Source organism: Vidua chalybeata, chromosome 2 (assembly GCF_026979565.1).
Source record: "Vidua chalybeata isolate OUT-0048 chromosome 2, bVidCha1 merged haplotype, whole genome shotgun sequence".
NCBI lineage: Eukaryota > Metazoa > Chordata > Aves > Passeriformes > Viduidae > Vidua > Vidua chalybeata.
In genome coordinates, this window is record NC_071531.1 from 40032023 (window position 1) to 40055068 (window position 23046).

At 39.2% G+C, this 23046-nt stretch overlaps 1 protein-coding gene across 6 annotated transcripts in view; it reads right to left on the bottom strand.

The window, feature by feature from the left end:
- Positions 1-126: 126 nt before the first annotated feature.
- MBNL2 (muscleblind like splicing regulator 2) overlaps positions 127-23046 on the bottom strand; it is a 105612-nt gene continuing 82692 nt past the window's right edge. For 2 of the 6 annotated variants that reach the window (XM_053935135.1, XM_053935131.1), the window contains 4 exons: positions 22867-23020; positions 19609-19644; positions 18101-18195; positions 3002-3107 (listed from right to left, as the gene is read on the bottom strand). In XM_053935135.1, the coding sequence (XP_053791110.1) occupies positions 3093-3107; positions 18101-18195; positions 19609-19644; positions 22867-23020 (300 nt within the window). In that variant the 3' untranslated portion in view covers positions 3002-3092. Of the gene's footprint in view, positions 3108-18100; positions 18196-19608; positions 19645-22866; positions 23021-23046 lie in introns of all 6 variants that reach the window. The other 4 variants (XM_053935137.1, XM_053935134.1, XM_053935136.1 and 1 more) reach the window with 2 other exon arrangements.

Consider the following 23046-nt stretch of genomic DNA (forward strand, 5'->3'; position numbering starts at 1 on the left):
TGAGCAAGCAATTAAGGAAAAAATAAAATTTAAAAAATACATACCTTTTAAAGATTCCTATTTTTTGTTACCCCAGGCCCCTATTCCCAGAGCGCGCTACAAGAAAGGATCATCCCAACTCCGCTCTCATTTTAAAATGCTTCTTTTTATTTCAGTGGTTGTACATTGGGTGAATGAATTTAACGTCACAACAGAAATAGAATGGCTATTTAACAGACCACTAGTAATTATATATGCTGTAAAAGAGTGAATGGAGGGGTTTCTTTTAACTGTTACTGAAATATTCATTGTACATGTCGTCAATTATGCTGGATGAGAGAGGCAAACAAAAAGGTATTTTGGTGAGGTGCTGTATCCTTTGAAGAAAATAAGCACTGAGACATCTCAAGTCACTTGAAACCATGTCCCAGCTACAGTATTTACTGTCTCCATGTTGGCCCATCTCATGGTTCTTTTAGGGGGTTATATTTCTCGTTGTATTTTTTTTAATTAAACAAAGCATTTAAAATTTAATCATTTTCATTAGACTTTTTTTTTTTTAAATATAAACAAAGTTTTGGCAAATAATATTTATACAGAAAAATAGTTTTAGATCTTCCCAAATTTTGAAATAGTCTATAAAATTACTTTATAAATAAATAAAATGCAGAATCTGTTGTACACGTATTTGCACATCTCTGTAATTGCCTCCTTACTGTTAGCATAGGTTTGTACTTGTACAGTTTTCAGGAATATTACAAAGTCATAAAGTCGGAAAGTGGATCTCTTATTAAAAATACATTTTCTCTTTTTGTCTGTCAGTTTGTCTGGATGAAAGACCTGATGTATCTGAAGCTTCGTCATCCATGGGCAAAAAATAGTAATATTGGATTAATTGTAAAAAACATAGAATAACAGTAATTTTGAAACATAAAAAGTTCACACAAAATGATGTCTTGAAGAGTTATCTACATAAAATATTTAAACATGGATAATTTACCATTTAGTATTATACAATAAGCTACCCAAATGCCTAAATTAACTATTATAAAAAAATAAAAACAACTTTGACAGATATAGGCAAGTTGCAGTGTCAACTACCTAGTTATAATGACTGAGAAAGTCTACAAATATTAGTGTTTTAATAGTATATAATGGTGATACCTTAACTGCTAAAGTAACAAGTTAAGATACGTTATTTTCCCACAAATTAAACTAACGCAACGTTACAAGCACTATGTTAATTTTACAACCAAATTGTGATTATTTTTTTTCTTTCGGATGATCAAATCTCCAGCTTTATATATAAATAGATAGTAATTAGACATCGGACAAACAAGATTTAGCCTGGAAAATAATTTCCTAGACAAATAATATGGTTAGTGCCTTCTGTCGTTCAGAACAGGCAGTGCTGCCAAAGTTTAAAATAGTTTACAATCAATCTGAAGAGGTTAAGTTAAAATACTGCAATCACTAGTAATGTCCACATAGAAAACTTATGCTGCAAACAATTATACATAATATCCACTTACAACAGCTGTCTTGTTTTTTTTAAACAATAATTTAAAAACTACGTCATTTATGTGATACATGTGCAACATATAAAATGTGAAATATGAAATATTTGGTACAATAGTGCTTGAAACAAATCTCAAATCAAACAAATGAAATTTTAATTATACATATATAATTACCTTGTAAATCAACAAAGTATTTAAAAAAGTAAACAACATTAAAATCTGCTTCATCCATATATATGTATGTATGTATATATAACATGTATATAATTGTATTAAAGATATCTTCATACTTTTGTGACATAAAATATGTTTTTAAATGAAAACAATTAAAAGAACTATTTTTTCTCCACTCTAATCTGGTTACAATCCTATAATCCAATTAAAAAAAATGCAAATACAGTAATGATTTATTAAACTGAATCTCATTCTACATTCTTAGTGTTCAGTTAATAGCCTAGATTAAAGTCACCTATGAAGTTTCAGTGACTCAACTGAATTTTAATTAAATTAGAGTATCATACAATCTCTTAATCTACAGCCTTTTTTTTTTTTGCCTTTTCTTTTGTTAGTTTGGTCTTGGTTTTGTTTTTTTTTTTTTTTTTCCTTTTCTTTTGTTTTGTTTGATTTTACACTTCTAGAAATTACTTCTTAACAGCTTGGATCTTTTTGGTAACCTGACTATGAGTTTCAAAGATTATTCACGTCTGATGAGATTTGACTGTTGGCATCAGGCTCACTTTCATCAAGTCTGATGTGACAAAATTTAGGCACTTCTGCAAAGTCTATTTTAAAAACATTATAAATATACTCATAAAATAATATTCTCAAGACTTTGTTCTTTTGGGGATTGAAAGGGGTATGAAGTTCATACTGTGCAAAATTTTTAAAATTTTCTTCCGCTATTCTGCTATGATTCAAATGCAACTTCTCCATACAAGTCAAACACCAACCATGTGCATCTAAAGACTTTGTGCTTTACTTTGGACTTCTGGCTAAAAATATCAGATTTGCAGGATGATGTGCAGGACATCGGGCTGCGTTTCACCTCCTCTGTCTTGGAATCAACTCACCAAGGGAGCAAAACCAAGATTTTTTTTTTTTAACTGAGAAGAAAACCCCGAATCATAGTTTGGGTGGAAATTAAACCTGCAACTGGGGAAAGTTTTTAGTCAATGCAACTCAATTATTGCTGAGCTCGAAAGATTCATAAACATGGAATCTCACGAGACTAACTGATCTGGACCATTTTCGTTAGGTGTAGTTATGGAGAAACGACAATATTTGCAATAATTAAACTATGCTTAGAAAATCTTTAAAACTAAATGTTATCCTTTATGTCTTGAAACATCACAGCTGGTATCAGGTAGTTAACTATTTTAGGTTGGAGTATAGTAAGCATACCATATTTAATATTCATATATGACATAGCAGCACTAGCTTTTTTGAGTTTTTGATTTGTCCATAAGAACAAATTCTTGACTTAGCATGCAGTTTGTGGCAACTCTAGAGAGGAGGAGACGGGGTAGTATGTACAGTAGCCGTGCTTGGCCGTCCGCAGGGAGGCTTCGTGACACTCTGTTCCGCTCCTGCCGGCTATTTCAGGATTATCTGTTGAGAGAAAGGGAAAGCGTGATCGCGCTTTTAGGTGATGCGGGGAGAGCAGTGAGCCCAGACGGCCGGTGCTGGCCTAACTGAGCTCAGGCACAGCTCACACAGGACAGCGTTCCGCATGGGACAGTGCCCCATGTGGCACAACGTCCCCTGTGGGACAGCATCTCTTGTGGGACAGTACCCCATGTGGGACAATGTGGGACAGCCAGTGTCCCGTGTCCTCAGGCAGCCTGGGAGGCGTTTGTGTCTCACACACCTGCTTGTCTTCCCCTGCACACAAGTGCTCATGTGCATGAGAACACGCAGAGGGGGTACTTTATGTGTCAAAATACAGGAGGGCAGTGTTGAATCCAGGGCCTGGCCATAGGTGGGGTGTGCACCCTCAGTGCCCTACCTATCAGTGGAGGTGGAAGCCCTGCACTTCCCGGAGGAGCTCAAAGTGCACAGTGCCTGGGGTGATTCTCCAGCTCCCACTGTGCTCCCAGAAAGTCAGGAATGATCAGGGCAAACAGTGGAGGTAGGGCTCCTTGCCACTAACAAGCAAAAAGATGTACTGGGCTGGGTGTTTTCATGAAGCAAACGTGACTTTTCAATGCACCTTTAGCAGCTGCTTATTCCCTAAAAAAATTAACTGCAGATCAGTGAACTTGAGAGGTTTTCTCACGCTTCCTTATGGCAAGGATTCTAGGGGGATCACCATAGTGGTACATCTGTGTCACTAACCTTGCTGCTTTACCTTCATGGTGTCTCAAATGGAGGGTGAAACAATCTTTTTACAGGTGTATTTTACTTGTGCTTCCAATATTGCGAAGGTTAAATGCACAGTGTGCTCAGCAACCAACTCCACCTGCTCACAGTATTGGAAAATGGTTCAGATTTCTATCACCTGCCTGAAATGGCTGTCAGTAAAAGTGATATCAAAAGGCAGAGATGTGGTATTTTATCATGCCATTGCTATCCTGTGCTCCAAACTTAAGCACGAGTCAAGGAATTAAGAGTGTATTGCCCGCTCTTCCTGTTTCATTTGGCATTTGGCATACTTTTAAGCTGTATTTCAGTCATGACAGCACTTGGACCTACTTGTGTATTATGAAGCTAGGCCCATCTTAATGGAATATTTATATTAAAAGGGGGGAGGGAAAAAGGTCTTTGGAAAGGAACTTAAACAACATACTACCTCTGACATACACACCACCAAAAAGAAACATGCTTGGCTCTGCGTGGCAGGCACTCGTCCCAGTCCCCTGCCCATTACCCCCACTGCTCCTCAAAGCTGCACTGCCTTGCTCTCTGTATACAAGCACCATCTCCCTGAACCCAAGGACCTTGCCAGCAAGCCAAAAAGTCATCCTTGATTGCCATCAGCTCTGGAAATCTGGTGACACGTGAGGCCCCGTTGTAATGACACTGTACAAACACCTGCTGCTCCAAAGGACTTAACATCTAAATACATCATGCACACAACAAGGACAGATATTTTTAATGAACTTCCACCCATTGTGAGTTTGTTAGCTTATCGCCTATCTTCTGTTTCCTTTTGAAATAACAAAGAAATACCTTTGCTCAAATAATAAAGCCCTGTCTGTGATAACCCTGGTCCAGCTCCAGCACAGTGATTTGACAATACGTATAAAGAACACAGCCATGCTGAAAATAAGAAATGATCAAGATTTTCAGCACTGGTATTTTTAGCATGTTACAACCCAACAGGTCAATGTAATTAATAAAGCAGCTTTAGCTACACTGGGTTAACCATAATCACACAAGTGTATTTAAAGGATCCTAAGGTCTCACTTAATGGGACATAACCTGAAACTTACTCAGTAAGTTTTTTACTTAGTAAAATCACAAAATTTCAGACACTGCAGCTGACTACATCATCTGCCAACTTTTGAGGGGATAAACTTGCACTTTCTATAGCTTTCTTTCCTCAAGTACAGGGAGAGAGGTAACTGCCCCTTGTGCCAAGAATACTTTGGTCAAACAGTCCCACAAGACCGGTGTTCACAGTTTCCCCAAAATGTGTGACAGAGAAGGCAGAGGGCCTAATCTCAGGCTATTTCTCAGGAAAATGGTAGGACTGTTCCTGGCATTGTGATTAACCCAAGTGCCACTCATCCTGCTGTATGCCAGGCAGGACAGAGGGGTCCTGGGCAATGTGAAAGAGCAGAGACCCCTTCTCTTCCCTGCCCTGGTGAGTGGCAAAGCCCAAGGTAAGGACTTCACTGCCTGTCCCTATTCCTGACTTTTCTCTCCTCCTGTCAAAACTTAGGAAAACAGCGAAGACAATGTGAACACTTTCCTTTTCTGTGCAAGCATGTCCTGTTTATGGGTTGCAGGTGCCAGAGGAGCAGCTGGAGCTCTCGCTGCCATGCCTCTCCTGCTGCCAGTGGCTGTGGAGCTGGCTTGCTCCCACTGCATCGTCCTCGATGTGCCGCCCCTTGTACAAGGGCCGTAACTAGGGCATGTTGCACCCAGCTATTTCTAGTACACGTAGGAGTCCTCCGAGGAAAAAACCCTCAAGTGTCTCCTTCAGAACAAGCTTCTCCAGTGCAGAGTCACAGAACTGAGGAGCTACATTTCTTTTTAACCTTAGCCACAAAGTGTAAAATGCCTCCCTTAGTCTTTAATTACATGTTCACACCCTATTTCTCAAAAGATATCACAACTCTGCCACAGCTACACACACAGGCATCAGCTTCTGCCACTGTTTTTTTTCACTGTGTCTGACAGAGAAACATAAAATGCTAAACTACTTTACATGGAAAACACACTGTGAACCTCTCCTGTTTAATATACAAATGAAGTAATAAACTGTGATGGAAGGCAGAGGTTATCTAAGTCTGCATCACTGCTAATTACTCCATCACTTGCATGCTGAAAAAGGAGAAGCTGTACTGCAATCCCTGCAAACACTTTCTACAGAGTCTGCACTACCTTGTTACTTGTAAATAGGTCCAGCTACCTTCATGTTCACTACTCTTTGAAGAATTACATCTCAAATGCACATATATATGTCTCGTCTTATTTGCTCTGATACTATTATAACATTATACTTCACAGCAACAGGATGTAATGCCATGACACTTCTACCATAGTATATATAAGAAAAAAAAGAAGAAAAAAAACCTTGAAAAACAAGATTATACAAAGACAGGTCAAGCATGGGAATGCATTTTCTCATGCTCTGAATGGTTAAGATCCACAGGTGTGGATACAGACATGCCAGAAAACACACCTTCTGCTGCTCAAGTAAAAGATCTAATAAGAAGACTATTTCCAGCATAAGCAGAATGGCCTGGCACTTAAGAGTCTTGAGTAGCAGCTCACAGAAGATTTAATAACAGAAAAGGGCATTTTTTTGGGTGGTAATCACAGACAAAGGTACCCTCTCCATCATCTTCTTGCTTGGTACCTGTTTGAAGTGGCAGAAAGCTGTCTACCCTTTAGATTAAAATAATTCACACTGTGCCAGTGATAGTTAACAGACCTCACTGAAACTAGCAACACAACGAGTGAACCTAAATTTCTGCAAACTACTTTCTAAATTCACTCCTCAAATTTTCCAGCTCTTTAGAGGTGACATTTTCAGATCCTAAATGTCAAGCCTTTCTTTCCTACCAGAGCATGCCTCTTTTAGACCTTTACCTTCAGGACTTCTGAGTGATTGTAGTGGTCATTAAGCCCCTTAAGCAACACAGAACATCCTGAAATTCAGGGTTGCTTTATAAGGGTGATACAGTTCTGCAGTGTCATCCAGGGGAATGACAACCAAGAGAGATGTTACTGCCAATGGTTTCAGCTTCTCACCAACTACCAGTGCAAATAAATCAATTTGTGAGTTCCTCAGACCCAGCAAAGGTGGCTGTGATTGGTCATTGTCTCAAGACTTAAAAAGTAAAATTGAAAGTCTCTTAAATCAAAGTAGAAATTACATTTTTGTGAACTCTTTTCTGACACCCAGGTTACTGCTTTACTTGATACAGTTCATGGAATTGACCAAATTACAGAGAATCATGACTAGGTTCTAGGAATTACAAGAACACTGGCTTGAGATTTTCTGTTTTGAAGCTACAATTAACAAAGCTTCTTTATAGTCTCTGACTTAAATTCATTTTCCAGTTCCAGATTTATTATACAATGACGAATACAGAAAATTTACCATTCTGCATGAATTCAGTGTACATGAACTCTTGTTCAACTAAAGACCTGTCACAGTGAATCAGCTGGAAAACATGACTTTGCATCTACCACTGACATGTTTCTTTTTCAGAAGTTTTGAAATTATTACTCCAAAATACAGTGTGCTTTATAAGCCCTAATATATTTTAAGAAGATGTTAAGATTGTATTTGATCTCTACATTACAAAGCACTTACCCCTCCAAAAATTAACTCAGACATAGCAAACATTCTGGTCTGCTCAGCCTTCCAATTTGAAAGCGATGTAGTAATAGGAGTTTCTTGTAAACAGGATTTATCTCAGAGCATTTCAGACACGAATGCCTCAGCCGGTCACCCATTTTACATCTTCCTAGGCTACCTCGGGCAACTTATTTTAGCATGAGACAGATGATCAGCTCATGATGCTTTTTTGCCCTCCACCAAATGAAAGAGTCTGTGGTGAACAGTTTGCACCAAGGTATTTAACTTACGGACACCTGCGTCAGGATAGATGAACCCTTACACAGTGACATTTTCTGTTTGCATGTTTTTCACACGAGGAGCAGACTGGTCAGATATATCTGGGGTATACATTAAAAATGACAGATATTTTCAGACAGCCGGCTCATATCAGGTTGTCTCATAACTTCTCCCTCTTTCTAAAAATAAAAGTAACACCAAGTATTTCTTCCTTATGACAAGGAACCCAAGACTATTTATATTTCCCCATGCCTTTGGGAAATGCCTCCATGTCTTTATTTTTCATCTTCTCTTAGAATGTTCTCTTGTTGTATGTGCCTTGTTCCTTTTCTTCAAAATAAACAACTTTTTTTTCTTTTTTTTTTTAATTAGTGGTGGAAAAAGATGAGTAAATGTTCAGACACTTACTGAAAGTAATCTCTATTGTATCAGTTATATCTGGTCTTATTAATTTTACATAGCCTTACAGATGGACTTTTTCACCTTCTTTTCCCCACAAATTCTGTAGCAGCACCTCCCATGGAGCACCATCCCAAACATTCTACTTCCCCACACCAGGGCTCCCACCTGTCCCATGGGATAGATTTTGCCCCTGTCTTGACCACTGACAGCTGAGCCAGCTCAAACTCTTGCTTGCATTAAATGCAGCCTGGGCTTTTTCCTTTGCTACTCCTGCTCCCCTGAAACCTTGTTCTCATTTCCAGCATATTATCATTTAATGGACATGTGCTTTGCTTTATTCACTAACCACGGCCCTCTTTTCAATCCAGGGCTGAAGGAGGATTTTCTCTTATTGCTTTTCCATTAATCCAGTGCAACCCAAATATATTTGTCTACTTTGCTCATCAATAAGATGACCTCTGATTTGAACACAGTGAGTGAGATGTCTGGGCCACAGATGGCTGCCTGCCCATACAGGGTCTAACATGGGGGCATCAGGTGTTTCCTGAGGGCTGGAGGTCCTATTTTCTTGGCTTTCTCATAGCCCATTCCCTCATACGGTAATTCTGCTGCCCTGCTCCATCCTCTCTTTTCTTCCCTAAATCTGAGTGTGCCCAATTTTGCCTGTCCCATATGTTGACAATATGCCTCTGGAAATGGCTGAGGGTCAGATGTCCACGCTGAAGTGGACACATCTGTTCACACATTTTCATTCCATCAGGCACAAGCTGTTGGCCATCAGAGTGTCATAAAGCTGACAAAGACTTTGTCTGAATCCAGCTCTTCATGATGATCTAAAAAAAAAAAAAAGTTCCTGGCGATTATGGGATCCCAAAGGGTTCAGGGGTTCAGCAGCATCATTCTTCTCATTTAATTGTCACAAGGTCATGAAAGAAGAGACCTAAGCTACTTGTGTTGCCAACTCCTTAGCTTGCTTATGAGCTTCAATAGGTATTTACTCAAGTAATAATGTACAATATTTAAGTTCAACTTAGTAAGTATTTACTCACTCTGGAGAAACACAGGATTAGTTGGTTTAAAAATGAAAGCAATCTGGCTTTATTTATTCTTCTTTAAAGTAATAAATAATGCAGTGCTAAAAATTGATCATAACATACTCTAATATATTCTACCAAAATCTATTTTTAACTCATTGCAGAGGCAGGAGACACACTACATAGAAGTGAGAAAACCACTGCTGTAGTATTTTTGGAGCACCCATACAGTGACTGTTTTGGATAGCCACTCAATTTTACCTCCCAGCAGGTCTGAGCTACTGCAATAATCTGTATTTTTCACTTCCTACTTTTAGGTAATTTTCATCCTCTTCTTGAATTTTAGAAACTACCAGAATAGGCTTTCACAGAGAAACTGATAGCACAAATGAGTGAAAGCCAAGCCCAAGTTGTGCATCATCCATGGAAGTGCCCATATTTCTCTTGCAGTGGTGTTATTTCTCCACCCTGACATCCTCACTTAGCCTTTTTTTCTTAACAAAACCTGCTTTGCGTTTTTCTTTTAGACACCAAGCATGCCCACATCATGAAACATGAGGCTGCCACTACAGATACAGCATCCTTTTTAGGCGAAGGCACCGCTGCAAACAGAGCACAGCTGGCACGTCTGCAGACACCTCAGCATTTATCACCACTCCGAAACCCCTCCTCTCCCAAAACCTGGCACACCAGTTCAGACTCCCTTCAAAGCAAGAGACAACATCCAGAACTAAACCCTGAACACAGAAAAGTATCAAATTTATGATCATCAAGGTTACTCGTAAGACCTTGAGTCAGTTTTATAAAACTCACTATACTTATAACTTCTCTGAGGAAATCTTAACCTTCCTGACATTTGACTACTTTCTACTTCCTTAATTTTCTTCTTATCTGATTACTCTCACATAAACAGACATGCATGCTGTTTCTCTGTGTGCCATGGCAGGTAATACTGCACCAAAAATGAAGTCAGGCAAGTTAGCAAATTTTTGCGTCCAGCTGAAAGTCACAACAGATACCATCAACAAAAATAAATATATAGATGTTTCCAGTGCAGCCTCCAGCACAATCAAAGCCAAAGACTGGCATTTCTAGTAGGCAATAAATCATACACCAAGATAAAAATATGATCTTTGTTTAATTCAAGGGAAAGTACTTGGAGCACCTAGAGATGTCCAGATGCAATTATTTTAAAGGACAGGATCCCAGACAAGTGCATCTCTGTATGATGGAAAAACCTGGAGTCACATGGAGCTGTGTGTATAAGCCATGAAACAAACTCGTCTTTCCCCATATGCCTACAAAATTAGTGGACCTCAGAAATAATTGCCTATGTTTAAATAATAAATATATGCCCCAAAAGACTTTTATTCCACTTGTCAAAGTATCAGTTGTTCAATAATTGACAGCAAGAGCATAAAAAGAAGTTATCATATCAAACATCAACACTTTTTCTTTAAATTTCTCTAACAGGGAAGGGGAATCTGTTTTGATTTTTGTTATATAAAAGAATGAAGCCTTTGCTTACTGCTGACATTGTGTGACACTGCCATCTAGCAGGATACCAGAGGAAGTCAGGTTTTAGTCCTATACAGGGGAGAGGGGTATGATGGGAGAATTTCTACAAAACCCCAAAACAGAGATTTTTCCATTTCTTCCCCACTGGCTTCTTGTATATGAACATGTGATCTAAAGTTCCATACACAAGCCTGCTGGAACTTTTTATCATCTATAAAGAAACAACATGCTATGTTAAGAGGACAAAAAATTATTAAAACAAAGGCTTGGTAAAGTTTGCATGAAACTAAAAGAGAGTTCCATTATATTTTCCATGGTAATCTTTTAGTTTTGCTTCTCTGGTGCCTTAGAAAGTAGTTTTGTCACTTATTTTGTACCATCAGTTGTTTCAAGGCAATTCAAAGGGTGTTTTCTTGACACTGTTTAAGATTTGCTGCGGGCTTTAATATTGGAAACTCTCACTTCTTGAGTCTGTGAGTCCCAGCTACTTACTTGTGCCAGACAAAATAACGTGAGTGAGATGAGGCTTGTGATTCTTGTATGTCGAGCATGAAAGAAGCAGCAAGCAATTTCAGTTTGCCCTTCCTACTGTGATAAGCTATTGCTATTTAAATACCTTCTCTAGAGAAATGATTGTTCAGGATCAAGAGTCACTTAGGTTTATTTTTCTAGCCTGATGCAGGCACAAAGCAAGATGGTCAGTCCTTAGCTGGGCTCACTAGATGCCCAAAACTGTTCTGCTCTAAGCTGGCTCCCTGAAAGAGGAACCTGTTCCTCTGTCTCCTTTTCTAGACTTTTCCAAGTCAGATTCAAATCACTCTTTCTGTTGTTAGAACAGAATTTTCTATAGGAGCACTTAACTTGGAACTTTATGGAATTTTTAGATCAAGACTTTCAGTCAGAAAAAAAAAACCCAAAAACCCCTAAAATATTTAGATACTCATTATTCCCAGAAGAAGTGCTTTTCTACCTGTTCCGTCATTCCCTCAGAAACTGCAATTAAAGGTTTTCTATGAATTTTGCATAGGCTCTTATTTGTAATGTTCTTGTATACTGGCACTAAGGATGTAAATAACATTTGTTTCCACTTCCCACCTTCTTTCTCAAAAGCTTGCTTTTAAACAACAACAAAAAGTCCATTTCCTACTATTTGCCAGATTTTTCAATTCATTTTCTCAGCATATTGCTACTTTTCTCCGTGTTTACAAGTACAGCAGGTTTCCATGAGGAAGAAAGGGAATGTGAGACAGTGAAAGCCTTGTCAGCAGCGCTATGGGCAGCTCTCTGCCCTGCCAGACAGCCTCCTGGAGTTACAGAGGAATGGAGAGGAAGCCCTGCTGGGGGACACCAAGGAATATTTGCACGAGGGAGCAACTGGCATGTCTGCTTTGTGCAGAAGGAGAGATCACCTTGAGTCAGTGCCCCATGACATTCTGGTCTGAGAAGAATGAACCACACCACCTTGGGAGAGGTGCTACCTTTGTGGGCACATTGGCAAGGAAATGTGCTCTGTTGCTGCACATCCTGGCTCTACTTCCTCCTGACAAAGCCACCACACATGGTGTGCCAAATCCCAAATGCTTGGCATGTTTGTATTTTACACTATGATAACTAGTTTTTGAATTCTTGGGCAAATATTTTAATTGTCCTTTTGTTTGTGACACTTAAACATAGCTATTTTAATTTTTGCTTCATTTTATTCTAACAGATTTTGACAGAACTGAAGGCTACTGAATGATTTCATAATTAATATCTGCATAACTGCCACCTAATTCAGTGCAAATGCTGATGCATAATTTAAAGCAGCTGTGCCAGATAATCACAAGCCTTAGCATGAGACAGCCTGTTGATCTTGTATTTCTTTTTAGATATAGGTCCAAAGTATTTAATTTTTCTTTTGGATATGTTCTTTACTATTTCCTTCTTGATAAAAGGTCATATAACCTGTAGAATAATGTCACTAAATAACATCTTTAAGAAGCATTCTCTATTATGCTATTTTTATACTATCAGCCTCTGCCCATTTTCATTAGCACAAAAAAAAAAAAAAAAAAAGCCACAAACTGTTCTGAACTGATGTGATGTGAGCAAGACTCACATTGCCTGGAATTGTTTGGAATTTCATATATGTTCTCTAATTACCAGGAACTACGGGAACACGCACTGAACCTGAGAACACAGATTAGACCACAGAAATGCTGGTGTCTTAACCCCCTGCCACACTCACTGAGGTGACACAACCTAGTTAGTAAGCCAACAAAGCCTGGAGATCCCTTCATGTGGTCATCAGCTGCAGGCTTGGGTCATGTGCTCACCAGGGTTTTAGTACCACTTGGGCTAGGGGCTAATGTCTCTTGCCTGTCATCCAGCTGCCAGTTCAGAAGTAGGTGTGCAAATTTGTCTGTAGATCCTGTATTGCATCTGCCAAGCTTGTGAAAATGTCTTGGGTAATGTAGAAATCCAAGGTTATCTTAGGACAATCTCAAACATCACCAGATACATGTTTAGGCAACCGAACCAAGCCCTGCAAGACTTTTGAAGGACAAGCCAGGCTACTCTCCAGATTTCATCTGTCTGGGCTGATAAACTTCACAGTCTACAATGGGTACTTAAACTTGTATCTTGCACGTAGATACCCATACTTAGACACCAACACTTGAGTGTCTTAATTTTGGGCTGAGTTCTAACCTTCTAATCCTTGTAGGACTCACAAAGATATATATATATACAGATATATATATATATATGTATATAAATGGAACAGTAGTGAGGCTTTCTAATTTAGAAATTTAAAGTCCCCACAAGGAGGTGCTTGCCATTATTGAAAACTGAACTTCAGCCCCAGAAGTCCGAACAACATCTCTCTCAAATAATGTCAGGATAAACCATCCTCTTGTTAAATTACCTTTGGTGTAAAGGGTGGAGGAAGTCACATTTTTGTGCATTTCCATTAACAGGAACATCCTTATCTCCAAATAGGAGATAAGGATAACTTATCTCCTATTTGGAGATAACTTATAAGGATAACTTTTCTCCAAGTTTCTGATCCTGTATTTGCTCATAAAGCAAACAGCAAAACAAGAAGAGAAAAAAAACTTCCAAAATAATTTTCCTTAATTAATTTCCTATGATTTTTATATCATCCTGAAACTGCAGCACTGTACATTCTTAGCCTAAGAAAACAGTAAATATTGCTCTTTCCCTCTACAACCACTTGAAAGGAGAGGGTACCAAGGTGCGGATTGGTCTCTTCTCCCAGGTAACAAGTGATAGGATGAGAGAAAATTAGATTGGATATTAGGAAACATTTCTTCATGGAAAGGGTTGTCAAGCACTGAAACAGTGCCCAAAGCAGTCACTATCCCTGGAGGTATTTAAAAGATGTATAGCTGCTGCACTTAGGGGCATGGTTTAGTGGTGAACTTGGCAGTCCTGGGTTAACAGTTGGACTCGATGATCTTAGAGGTTTTTTCCAACCTAAGTGATTATGTGATTCTACCTGTCAGTGAAGCTCATCAGGTAACAGTTTCCTTGCTTGCTTGAGTATTGCTAGTCCACTAGCTGAAGGAGTAACAAAAGCTTTGTTAAAGATCTCTGAAGTGCATACTTACACACAAAGACTATATTAATATTTTAAGCAGGACATCCTACGTACCTCTGTCCACATGCATGCACTAGAGGGAGCTAGGACCAAACCCTAGGTATTCATGTCCTAACGCTGCTTCTCATCATCATTTCACACGGTTTCAAACTTTGCTCCAAGAAAAAAAACACTGTTAGCATCTTCAAACAACTGAACTGAAAGTTCATCAAGCATCTGCTGCCGAAGTGGGGTTAAGCAGCTGAGGCTTCAAGCCCCATCCTGGCAGGAATGGCTGGAGCAATTGTGAAGAGCAGAAAAGGGGAAGGGCCTTTTACCTTTGACCAGTCATGCTCCTGGACATGTACCTTTCCTGCTACCTTTCACTGGAAAGCTGAAATCCCTTCCCCTCCAATCCCTCTCACCACAGCCTGGTAGCTAAGTGGGGCATTTTGCTGCATCCTGTTTACATTGCATTGCACCAAAGCAATTCTCTTCCCTTCTGAAGTACACTGCGAGAAAATTATTTTTAAAACCTAACCTTTTTAAGTCAGGAAAAGCAAGGGATGCCAAATTTTCCATATGTTCTTAACTGGTGTCACCCTGTACAGATGTACACAGCACAGCCTTTAATTCTACACAATCTTCTCATGTGCCTTGTGCCATACATTGAACACACAATGCCCAGAGCTGCTGGCCAAGCATCACTGACAGCGTGTGCCAATGCAGGTGTATTTTGAGCTCTTACTCATGTTATTTTCTGAAAGAAAGGATATACAGAAGATATGAGACATAGTGACTTTTTTTTTTTTCAAAAGAGAAACTGACAGCACATACTAAATAATTTACTGGACCCAATGGAGTTACTGTGTTTTATTGGCCATCAACTGATATTCCGTAACTTTTGGGATGTTGACTTTTCCCTTCCACTTGTGCTTCAAAGACACTGGGATCATCACACTCAATCCCAGGAAGACCTGCAATCTTTCCCCAGGACAGAATACTAAACCAAATGATATTAAGATAAATTATTAAGCCCTGCTAAAACTTTCTTTTCATGCCCAGAATTGTGAGGAGAAGCTGTGGGAACTGAAATGGGACAAGCTGAAGGCTACAGGTTGTAAAAAAAAAAAAAAAACTATGGTAGAGACACTGGAAAGAGGAAACCGTACCTCGCAGATATGTAAAGCAGTGTGGCACAGACTAGGAAAGGAAATTTTATCTGGTTGGGAATAAAAAAGTCCTTTTCTGAAATACTCAGGAGAGTTTAAACCCATACAAGAGGACACAAAGAATGCTATGACCATGAGCAAAGTCATGCTAATTACCAAGTTAATAACCTGCTTCTGCTATGTTTCTTGGGTTAAAGAAATACTGAGAATTTAGCCACAGAGTTACTGTGGAGCTTTCCTAGCATTTTAGCTTTGTCTCCAATCTTAGGATGTTGTAAATAAACAGAAAACGTAAGAGCTTGTCTCTTACAAAGAAGAATGAACTACTACTGCTTTCCCTACTTTGAAATACATGTTTTTTAACAGTGGCTTTTAAAGACTTACAATGACTAAAACAAAGACAGGAGTGAGGAGAAAGAAGACTGTGATGGCACATGCTACAGAAGCAAACAAGCTCCTGAGGTGGGACTCATCTCCTCCATGTGCAGTGGTGCAGAGCTTTGGTAGAGCACACCTACATTCACTCTACAGGCAAGGGACAGAGGAAAGACCCTCCAGGGCAATTTACCCTGCCCTAACACAGACTTCCAGAAAAGCAGATGATCTAGATGCCAAATTCACAAATGGCTGAAGTTAAACAAGTGAAAACCCATCCTCCTGTTAAACCATCCATTAATTTCAGCATGGAATTGTATGTACACGCACACACACACACACACACATGCAACTAGATAAATACAGACACCTTCTACAATTCCTGTTAAATTTAAAATGCTATAATCCTCCAATGCAAACAAAATCTGCACTGGGGAAGAAGGGGCTCTGCCTGCCATCGTGATAAATGAGGAAGAGCATTAAGGTACATCTTTGTCTTCTCAGTGGCACTAGTTACTTGCATGAAAGGGTTCCCATTAACTTAAAAAAAAATACTGCTTATTGGTCCTTTTGTAGGCATCCATGTATTTATTCTACCTTCAGCCACAGTCAGCATCTCTGGCACTCAGGAGTGCAGGTGGTGGAGCTGCCCCAGCTGCATTCCTGTGCTGGAGAGGGTCCCTGGCTCAACCTCTCCCCAAACCATCCCATTTTCTCTCAGTCCCTTAGCATCTTCAAATCCCTCTGACACCACTTTGAAATCACAAAACTACACCGCATACCACCAAACAATTTTCTGCTGTAGACACTGTTCTGGGAAGGACTGTGTAATGCACCATTTGCCTGCTGCACTTTTATCCTTAACCCAAGCATTTAATACAAGCTAGCTGTCAGAAAAGTAAGCACAAAACAACAATCCTCTTTTGATGAAAATGCTAGAAGCAAAAACATCACATGTTGGCAAACGAACCTTAAAAACACCCAAAGAAAATGGATTGGTTTGTATTTCTTTAAGAAAGTAGGATGTATTTCAGAGGTAGTATATTTTTCCTAAATTATTAAAAATAAACTCTTGCAGCAACTTCTATTTTTCCATGGGATACCTCAATAGTTTTGGGAATGCCAGTAAAAAAAAAATAAACGTGTTAGTTTAACATTATTAAGCAAAACATTTTCACAGATTTCTTTCTAAATCCTTGGCAAATGGAGGGGAAGGAACCAACAGGACAGCGTTTCTACTGGGTCTGCAACAGCTTGTCCATCTGCCCAGGAGCAACAGAAGGAAAGATGATGGGGACACAGCCCTTTGGTTTCTTCTGGTGAGCAAATCTGCTTGTTTGTTTTCCATCTGACCTCTCAGAATCTGAGGGGAACACATCTCAGGTGGAAGTGCCTGAGCATGGTCCCAGAGCAAGTTCCAGAAAAGCCAGAGTGACCCAACTGCTGTGCAAACTCCTCTCTCAGCACATCAGGGTGGGAACCACCCCAACAGAGGAGTCAAAGCTACACACCCTGGGCTGCAATAGGTATGTCTTCCCTGGGAATTAGGTCCTACAGCAGGAGGGGAAACCCAGCCAAAATGAAAACTGCTTAATGTAAACTGCAGAAGAGGAGGAGAAAGTATCATCTTTCTTAGCCTATCTCAGATAATAACCCTTGGGATGCTTTCTATCAATGTTCTTCCTTAGGGAAATATAATTCCCAGGTTAAAGATACACTTTCAAATATAAAGCAGGCATAGCCATAAATATCTTGATTGCTGTTTCAACCACTAGTATTTACAGAAAACTTTCAAATTTTTTTTCCGTCTGCCTTGTCCTGCTTGTGATTTTTTGACAGCTTCCATGCTTACAAATTAGTCAGTTCCACACCTCATGGAGAAGGCTACATTAAGACACCTGAGTGTTTGAAACCTGCCATGATCTTCCTTTTGAACTTAGGAGTTAATAATAGACTTTTGTAAGTAGTCCAGTGCTATGGTGATTCTAACTCCAGCTGGGTTAATTACACAATAATTAGGTACAAACATCGCAACACAAAACACAGCTACATCATTATTTGCAACAAATGTTAACTCTAAATAAGTGCAACCTGTCCCACAAACACTTGCTATAAACGACTTAAAAATAAAAGTAAAATTTGATGGGGTAAACACAGAAATTAAAAAAAAATTCTCTGTGAGAATTTTTTTTGTTAAAAAAAATAAAAATCTCAGCACTCATTTAGAGTTCAGGATCTTGTGAAAGAAAGCTTTAAAAGGAGCAAACCTGATTTGCTGTGGCTGTTGCGGCGAAGGGAACACTTGTTGCAGGAGTTGTTGCTGCAGAGACAGTGGCGGCCGTAGCGTTGTGCATCATGGGTACTTTCAGGAGGGGAACCATGGAAGCAATGAACAGGAGGGTGCAGCATTATGGTAAGAGAAGTGGTATTTTTGGCATGGTGAATATCAAGAGCGGCAAGCCATCGTCATGGGTTAAACCGGCAGATGGCATGCAATCACAGTGCAAAGCGAGAAAGCGTGGCGGAGAAATAAAAAAAAAGGGAAAATAGCTTATTACAAGTACAATTAAAGGAAGGCTGTCAACACAATCGGCGATTCCCAGAAAAAAAAAGTAAGGACCACTGAAAATGCAAGTGCTGTCTCTAAGACGAAGATGACTTGTGCAAATGAGGCCTTTACCAAAATAGCCCATTACCTGCGGATTGTTACATGCGTAATTTGTTTTCCCCCAGTACAGCTACAATGCACTTCAAAATAAAATCCTACTAAAAAAACTCCAGTGGTGTATACTGGGAAGAAAATTGTTAAATGTTCATCTTAATTTTTAAACTCAATTAAAAATTAATTATTTTCATGTATCTTCATTTTGAAGTAAGCTAGATACTTGCTGTCCTTCTCTATAATCCAATTTATGTGTTTTTTCCTACTGGCACTGCATAACTGTTCGACTTTATCAGAGTTAAATTACCATCTGCTTGAGGGAAAAATCAGGAGAGGGATGATAATAATTATCCTGATATATATACTACTTTGTTTGATCTAAAAAAGCAAGATCGATTTTGTGAAAGACACTGCTTTTGCTCATTTTAAGAATGAATTTTAATCAGCATCTTCATGGGGGAAATATTAATTTGATGTTTTAAAGGCTTGATATTTTAGCTGTTTATGTGAGTAGGCCCAAAACCCAGAAATAAAATCCCTGGACAGGGCAATAGAAGAAAGATTACTTTTCTGTTTCAGAGGTTGTTGCATAGGAATATCCACTTTGCATGCCCAAAATGTTAACTTCAAGCTGCAAATATATTTAAAGAAGGAGTGAGATTCAGATCACGAGTTTCAACAGAACCTCTGTGGATCAAAGTAGGCATTTCTGGGAAACGCTGATAAAACTTTCTAACACACAGCAAAGGAGAAATAGGCACACCACTATGAAACTTTAAAACACTGATGAAATTTGCTGGCTTTTTCCAGTATTTTATGATTTTATAGTACTAGACAATATAAAATATAAAGAGAAATAAAACTCTGAAAACTGAAAAGCAGACTGGAATTCATGGTATTATGCTTTTGCAGTGTAGTTGTTATAGCAGGTGATATCATGTCTAAACTGCGGCTTTCATCTACAAATCTAAACACTCTGCAAAGTCAACCAGAAGGACAAGCGAACCCTTCATTCTAGTCAGTGGCTAAATCTTGCCTAGAATTGTTGAAACAAGTGAATATACATCATATACAGTATAAAAAAAGAGATCAATAAAGAAATTTGGAACCTACCAATACTGGTAGCGGGTGTCATGCACAAAACTGACCCTGCGTGTCATGCAATGATAGGTGAAAAAAGTGGATAAAGGGAAGAAACAGGTTAGCTGTTTAGAGTTAACATTCAAAGTGAGATTCAAGCATAACCACAGAGAAGTAAGTTAGTTAAATGAAACTGTAAGGTCATTCACAGTTTTGCTTAAACACAAAGAGGTGATTGTGTTCTTACTAAACTCCTGTGTATACTGTGTGGGGTTTGGCATGCTTCTGTACATATTCAGATACTTCACAAACTTTTTTACTTATTAATATTACCCTTTCACTTAGTGCTTTTGCAGCAACAGGATTTTTTTTTTTTTTTTATAAAAACATTTGTGGTTAAAGACCACAGTATTTGGGACTTTTAGAACTCATTGCATAATTCAGACAGCTCAATGTTGCACAGATCAACATTCAACAATTTTTTGACATGTGGCAGGAAAAGAAAGTGGAATTAAGACAATATTCTACTGCAGGGGCTTTGTCAAATTTGTTATTTGATTTTAACGTACCCATTCTTAACACAAAGAAAACAGTACTTAGACAAGTCCCAAGCTAAACACCTTAAAGTGTGTGACATTCCAGCAGAAGGCTCCCAGCGCACCCCAGAGATGCTGTGGGATGACTGCTCACCTGCTGTGCAGTTTACCTTTGGTGCCTAGCCCACCTTTAACCTTTCTGGAAAGGCCAAATAAAAGTAAGAGATCAGCCTGTTTCCAGTACAGTGCATACAGCAAGCTGGTGAAGGCAAGCAGGTAAGGAGACTATGCAAGGTCGTGCATATTTGACACAGAGTTGAATATGCTTCCTGTATTCCTGCTGAATTACTACTGCAGCCCCATGGGACAGTCGCAGGACTTGTGTGACTATGAATGACCTTACCCAAGAACAGTCCCCAGAGAATACACAAAATTCCTCCTCTAGAGGCTATAGAAACACTAACAAACAGCAATGGGAAGAGAGAAAAGATCTGCTGTTTTTAAGATCGTTCACCAAACAATAAGGAGAAGGTGACAAAGCAATCAAACTGATGTAAAACAAACAAAGTGCAGAAATTTGGAGGTAAGCCATGCTAACTCAAGCCCCACACTTTTTATTAGGGGAGCCCGTGGTTAATAAAGCAGAGAAGTTATATAAAACAATTAAGTTTTATATATATTTCAGCAGCAAAACTTGTCTTAAAATTTAACACACACGCACACGCACACGCGGAACACATTTGAAAATTATACCACTATAGAAAATATCACACAATCATTTAAAATCCAACAGATAATGTCATGCATTGCTCCTCAGATGTGGGTTGCATGAGAGTCCTTACACCCACCAAATCCAACCTTCCCAGGAAATGTGGGAATATCAGATGTATCATCTTTAATGGAAAGCTCATGACACCCATTCTTATAGAGGGCGTTCTCCTTTCCTGAACTCCTCCCATACCCCACTCCTCTCTTTAATATCCTTCCTTGGAGCTGATGGTGTTTGAAAAGAGCAGGAGGTTCATCACTTTAGGAAAGGTTTTCTACTCTGGCGCTTGGGCTCCATCTGGTATTTTATACCTCTGTTTCTTCTTTCTTTTAATGCACTTGTGTTGGGATTTGACAACAACCTGGCCCTTAAGGTTTGGTTCCAAGATCCACCCTTCCTACCACCAGAAATTTTTCAGTTAAAACTAGAATTACAACAATTAGCTGGAAAGAGGGATGGACAACAAAAAATACAAAAAGTGAGCTACTTAAGGAAGCATGAGCATTCCAAAAGTCTGGAAAATATCCAAATGCTTTCTCACTGAAAAAGGTTTAAACTACTATATTTTCCATAGTTAATTTGAAGTCTTTGTCAATTGCAAATAAGAGCAATAAGCCCTGAAAGGGAGTGCTTGAGAAGGAAAAATACCTATCATGCTACAAATTCTCATAGTTTCAATGTGAAATAAATTTGTGGAAATTTCTGTATGTTCTGTAAGCACAGGGCAGTCTTCCCTTTATGTCCAAATAGGCGGTCTCAACATTTATTTATTTTTTTTCAAACACTCCCTTAAATGTCAGTGTGTTTTCTGCCACACATATTCTGGTGCACCAATGTGCTAAAAATAAGGCTGTGCTATTACTTACTATTACAAATACGGGGGCAGGCTCCAAGGTTGTTACTGAGGCCTTATAGAAAAATTCCATGAAGTCAAAGCCATCTGTGTTTGGTTTTTATCTTTAAAAACATATGGGAATGCTGATAGATTGGGAAATCATCATGTGTTGCCTTTCATTCCTTGTTTAACCGACATTATTTCTATAAACTAAAATAACATTGCTGAAATGTCAAGCACATTTGCAAACACGTCGTTTTAAACTATTCTGAAGTTCGCACTCGAGAACACCCTGACACTAAAATACGTAATTTGTTAATTGTGAATGAAATCATGAAAGAATTCCTTAGGAGGGAAATTCTCCTTTGGGAAGTTGGAGTGGGGGTGACTGACACAATTTAGAGGGTTGTGTTGTTACTGCTTACATGAGCACCCAGCACATCCCTTCTCTCGCCCTGCTACCAGCAAGGGTGCAAGTCACGCCATCTCTGAACACTCTGATTTTCACAGAGCTCCGAGCACTGAAATGTAAGTTATATTTACTCATCTTCAGATCATCCCTATGAAGAATTATAACCCCAGCTATGAGCCACAAATGCTAGGAGAAGTTCTGGTGGTGCTCCAAAACCACGAAAATGCATCTGATGCCTGAAAACCCTTAAGTGCAGCTGTGGGGAGCGATGTGTTTTGCCAGTGCTTCCACGCAGGTATTGACTGGAAGTTTATGGCTGGTGTTCCCTTTCTCAGGGTGCTCGTGTGGGGCTGGGGAAATCCCCACAGCTGCAAGACAGCAGCTGAGGGAGCAGGAGGATGCTGTGGCATCTCTGAAGCACGATGCTTTCCCCAGCATTTTTGTTAGTGGAAACAGATACAAGTCAAAATCCAGCCAATTTACAGCAGGCCAAAAGGGGCAAAGTCTGGAGAATGATGAGCAAGGCTATGAACGTGCAAAAAATCAGCTTAACGGCATGTTGAAGTTTCTGCTTGAATTCTTGTCCTTTGCAAGAGGAATTAAAATAATGTGCAATCATCTGTGCAGGCTTCACCTCAAGTGGGGAAGGGAGCATAATAAAACCTTCTGTGAAGTGCAACTGCCTGACACAAAGGCTACCTCAGGGACACTAAACTGGTTCAATGTGGATACAACATACCTGTTGGGATAAACGCCGCATGTTGCTGCAACTGAGCATTGGCAAGAGCCTGTTGATAGTGCAAGACACTGGGATTGAAAACGGCACTGGCACCATTGCTTTTTTCAAGTGCTTGTCTCTTTGGTAAAGGGTGAAGAACACCAGGAGGAAAGGCCTGTAAATAAGAAAGTTAGTTAAAAT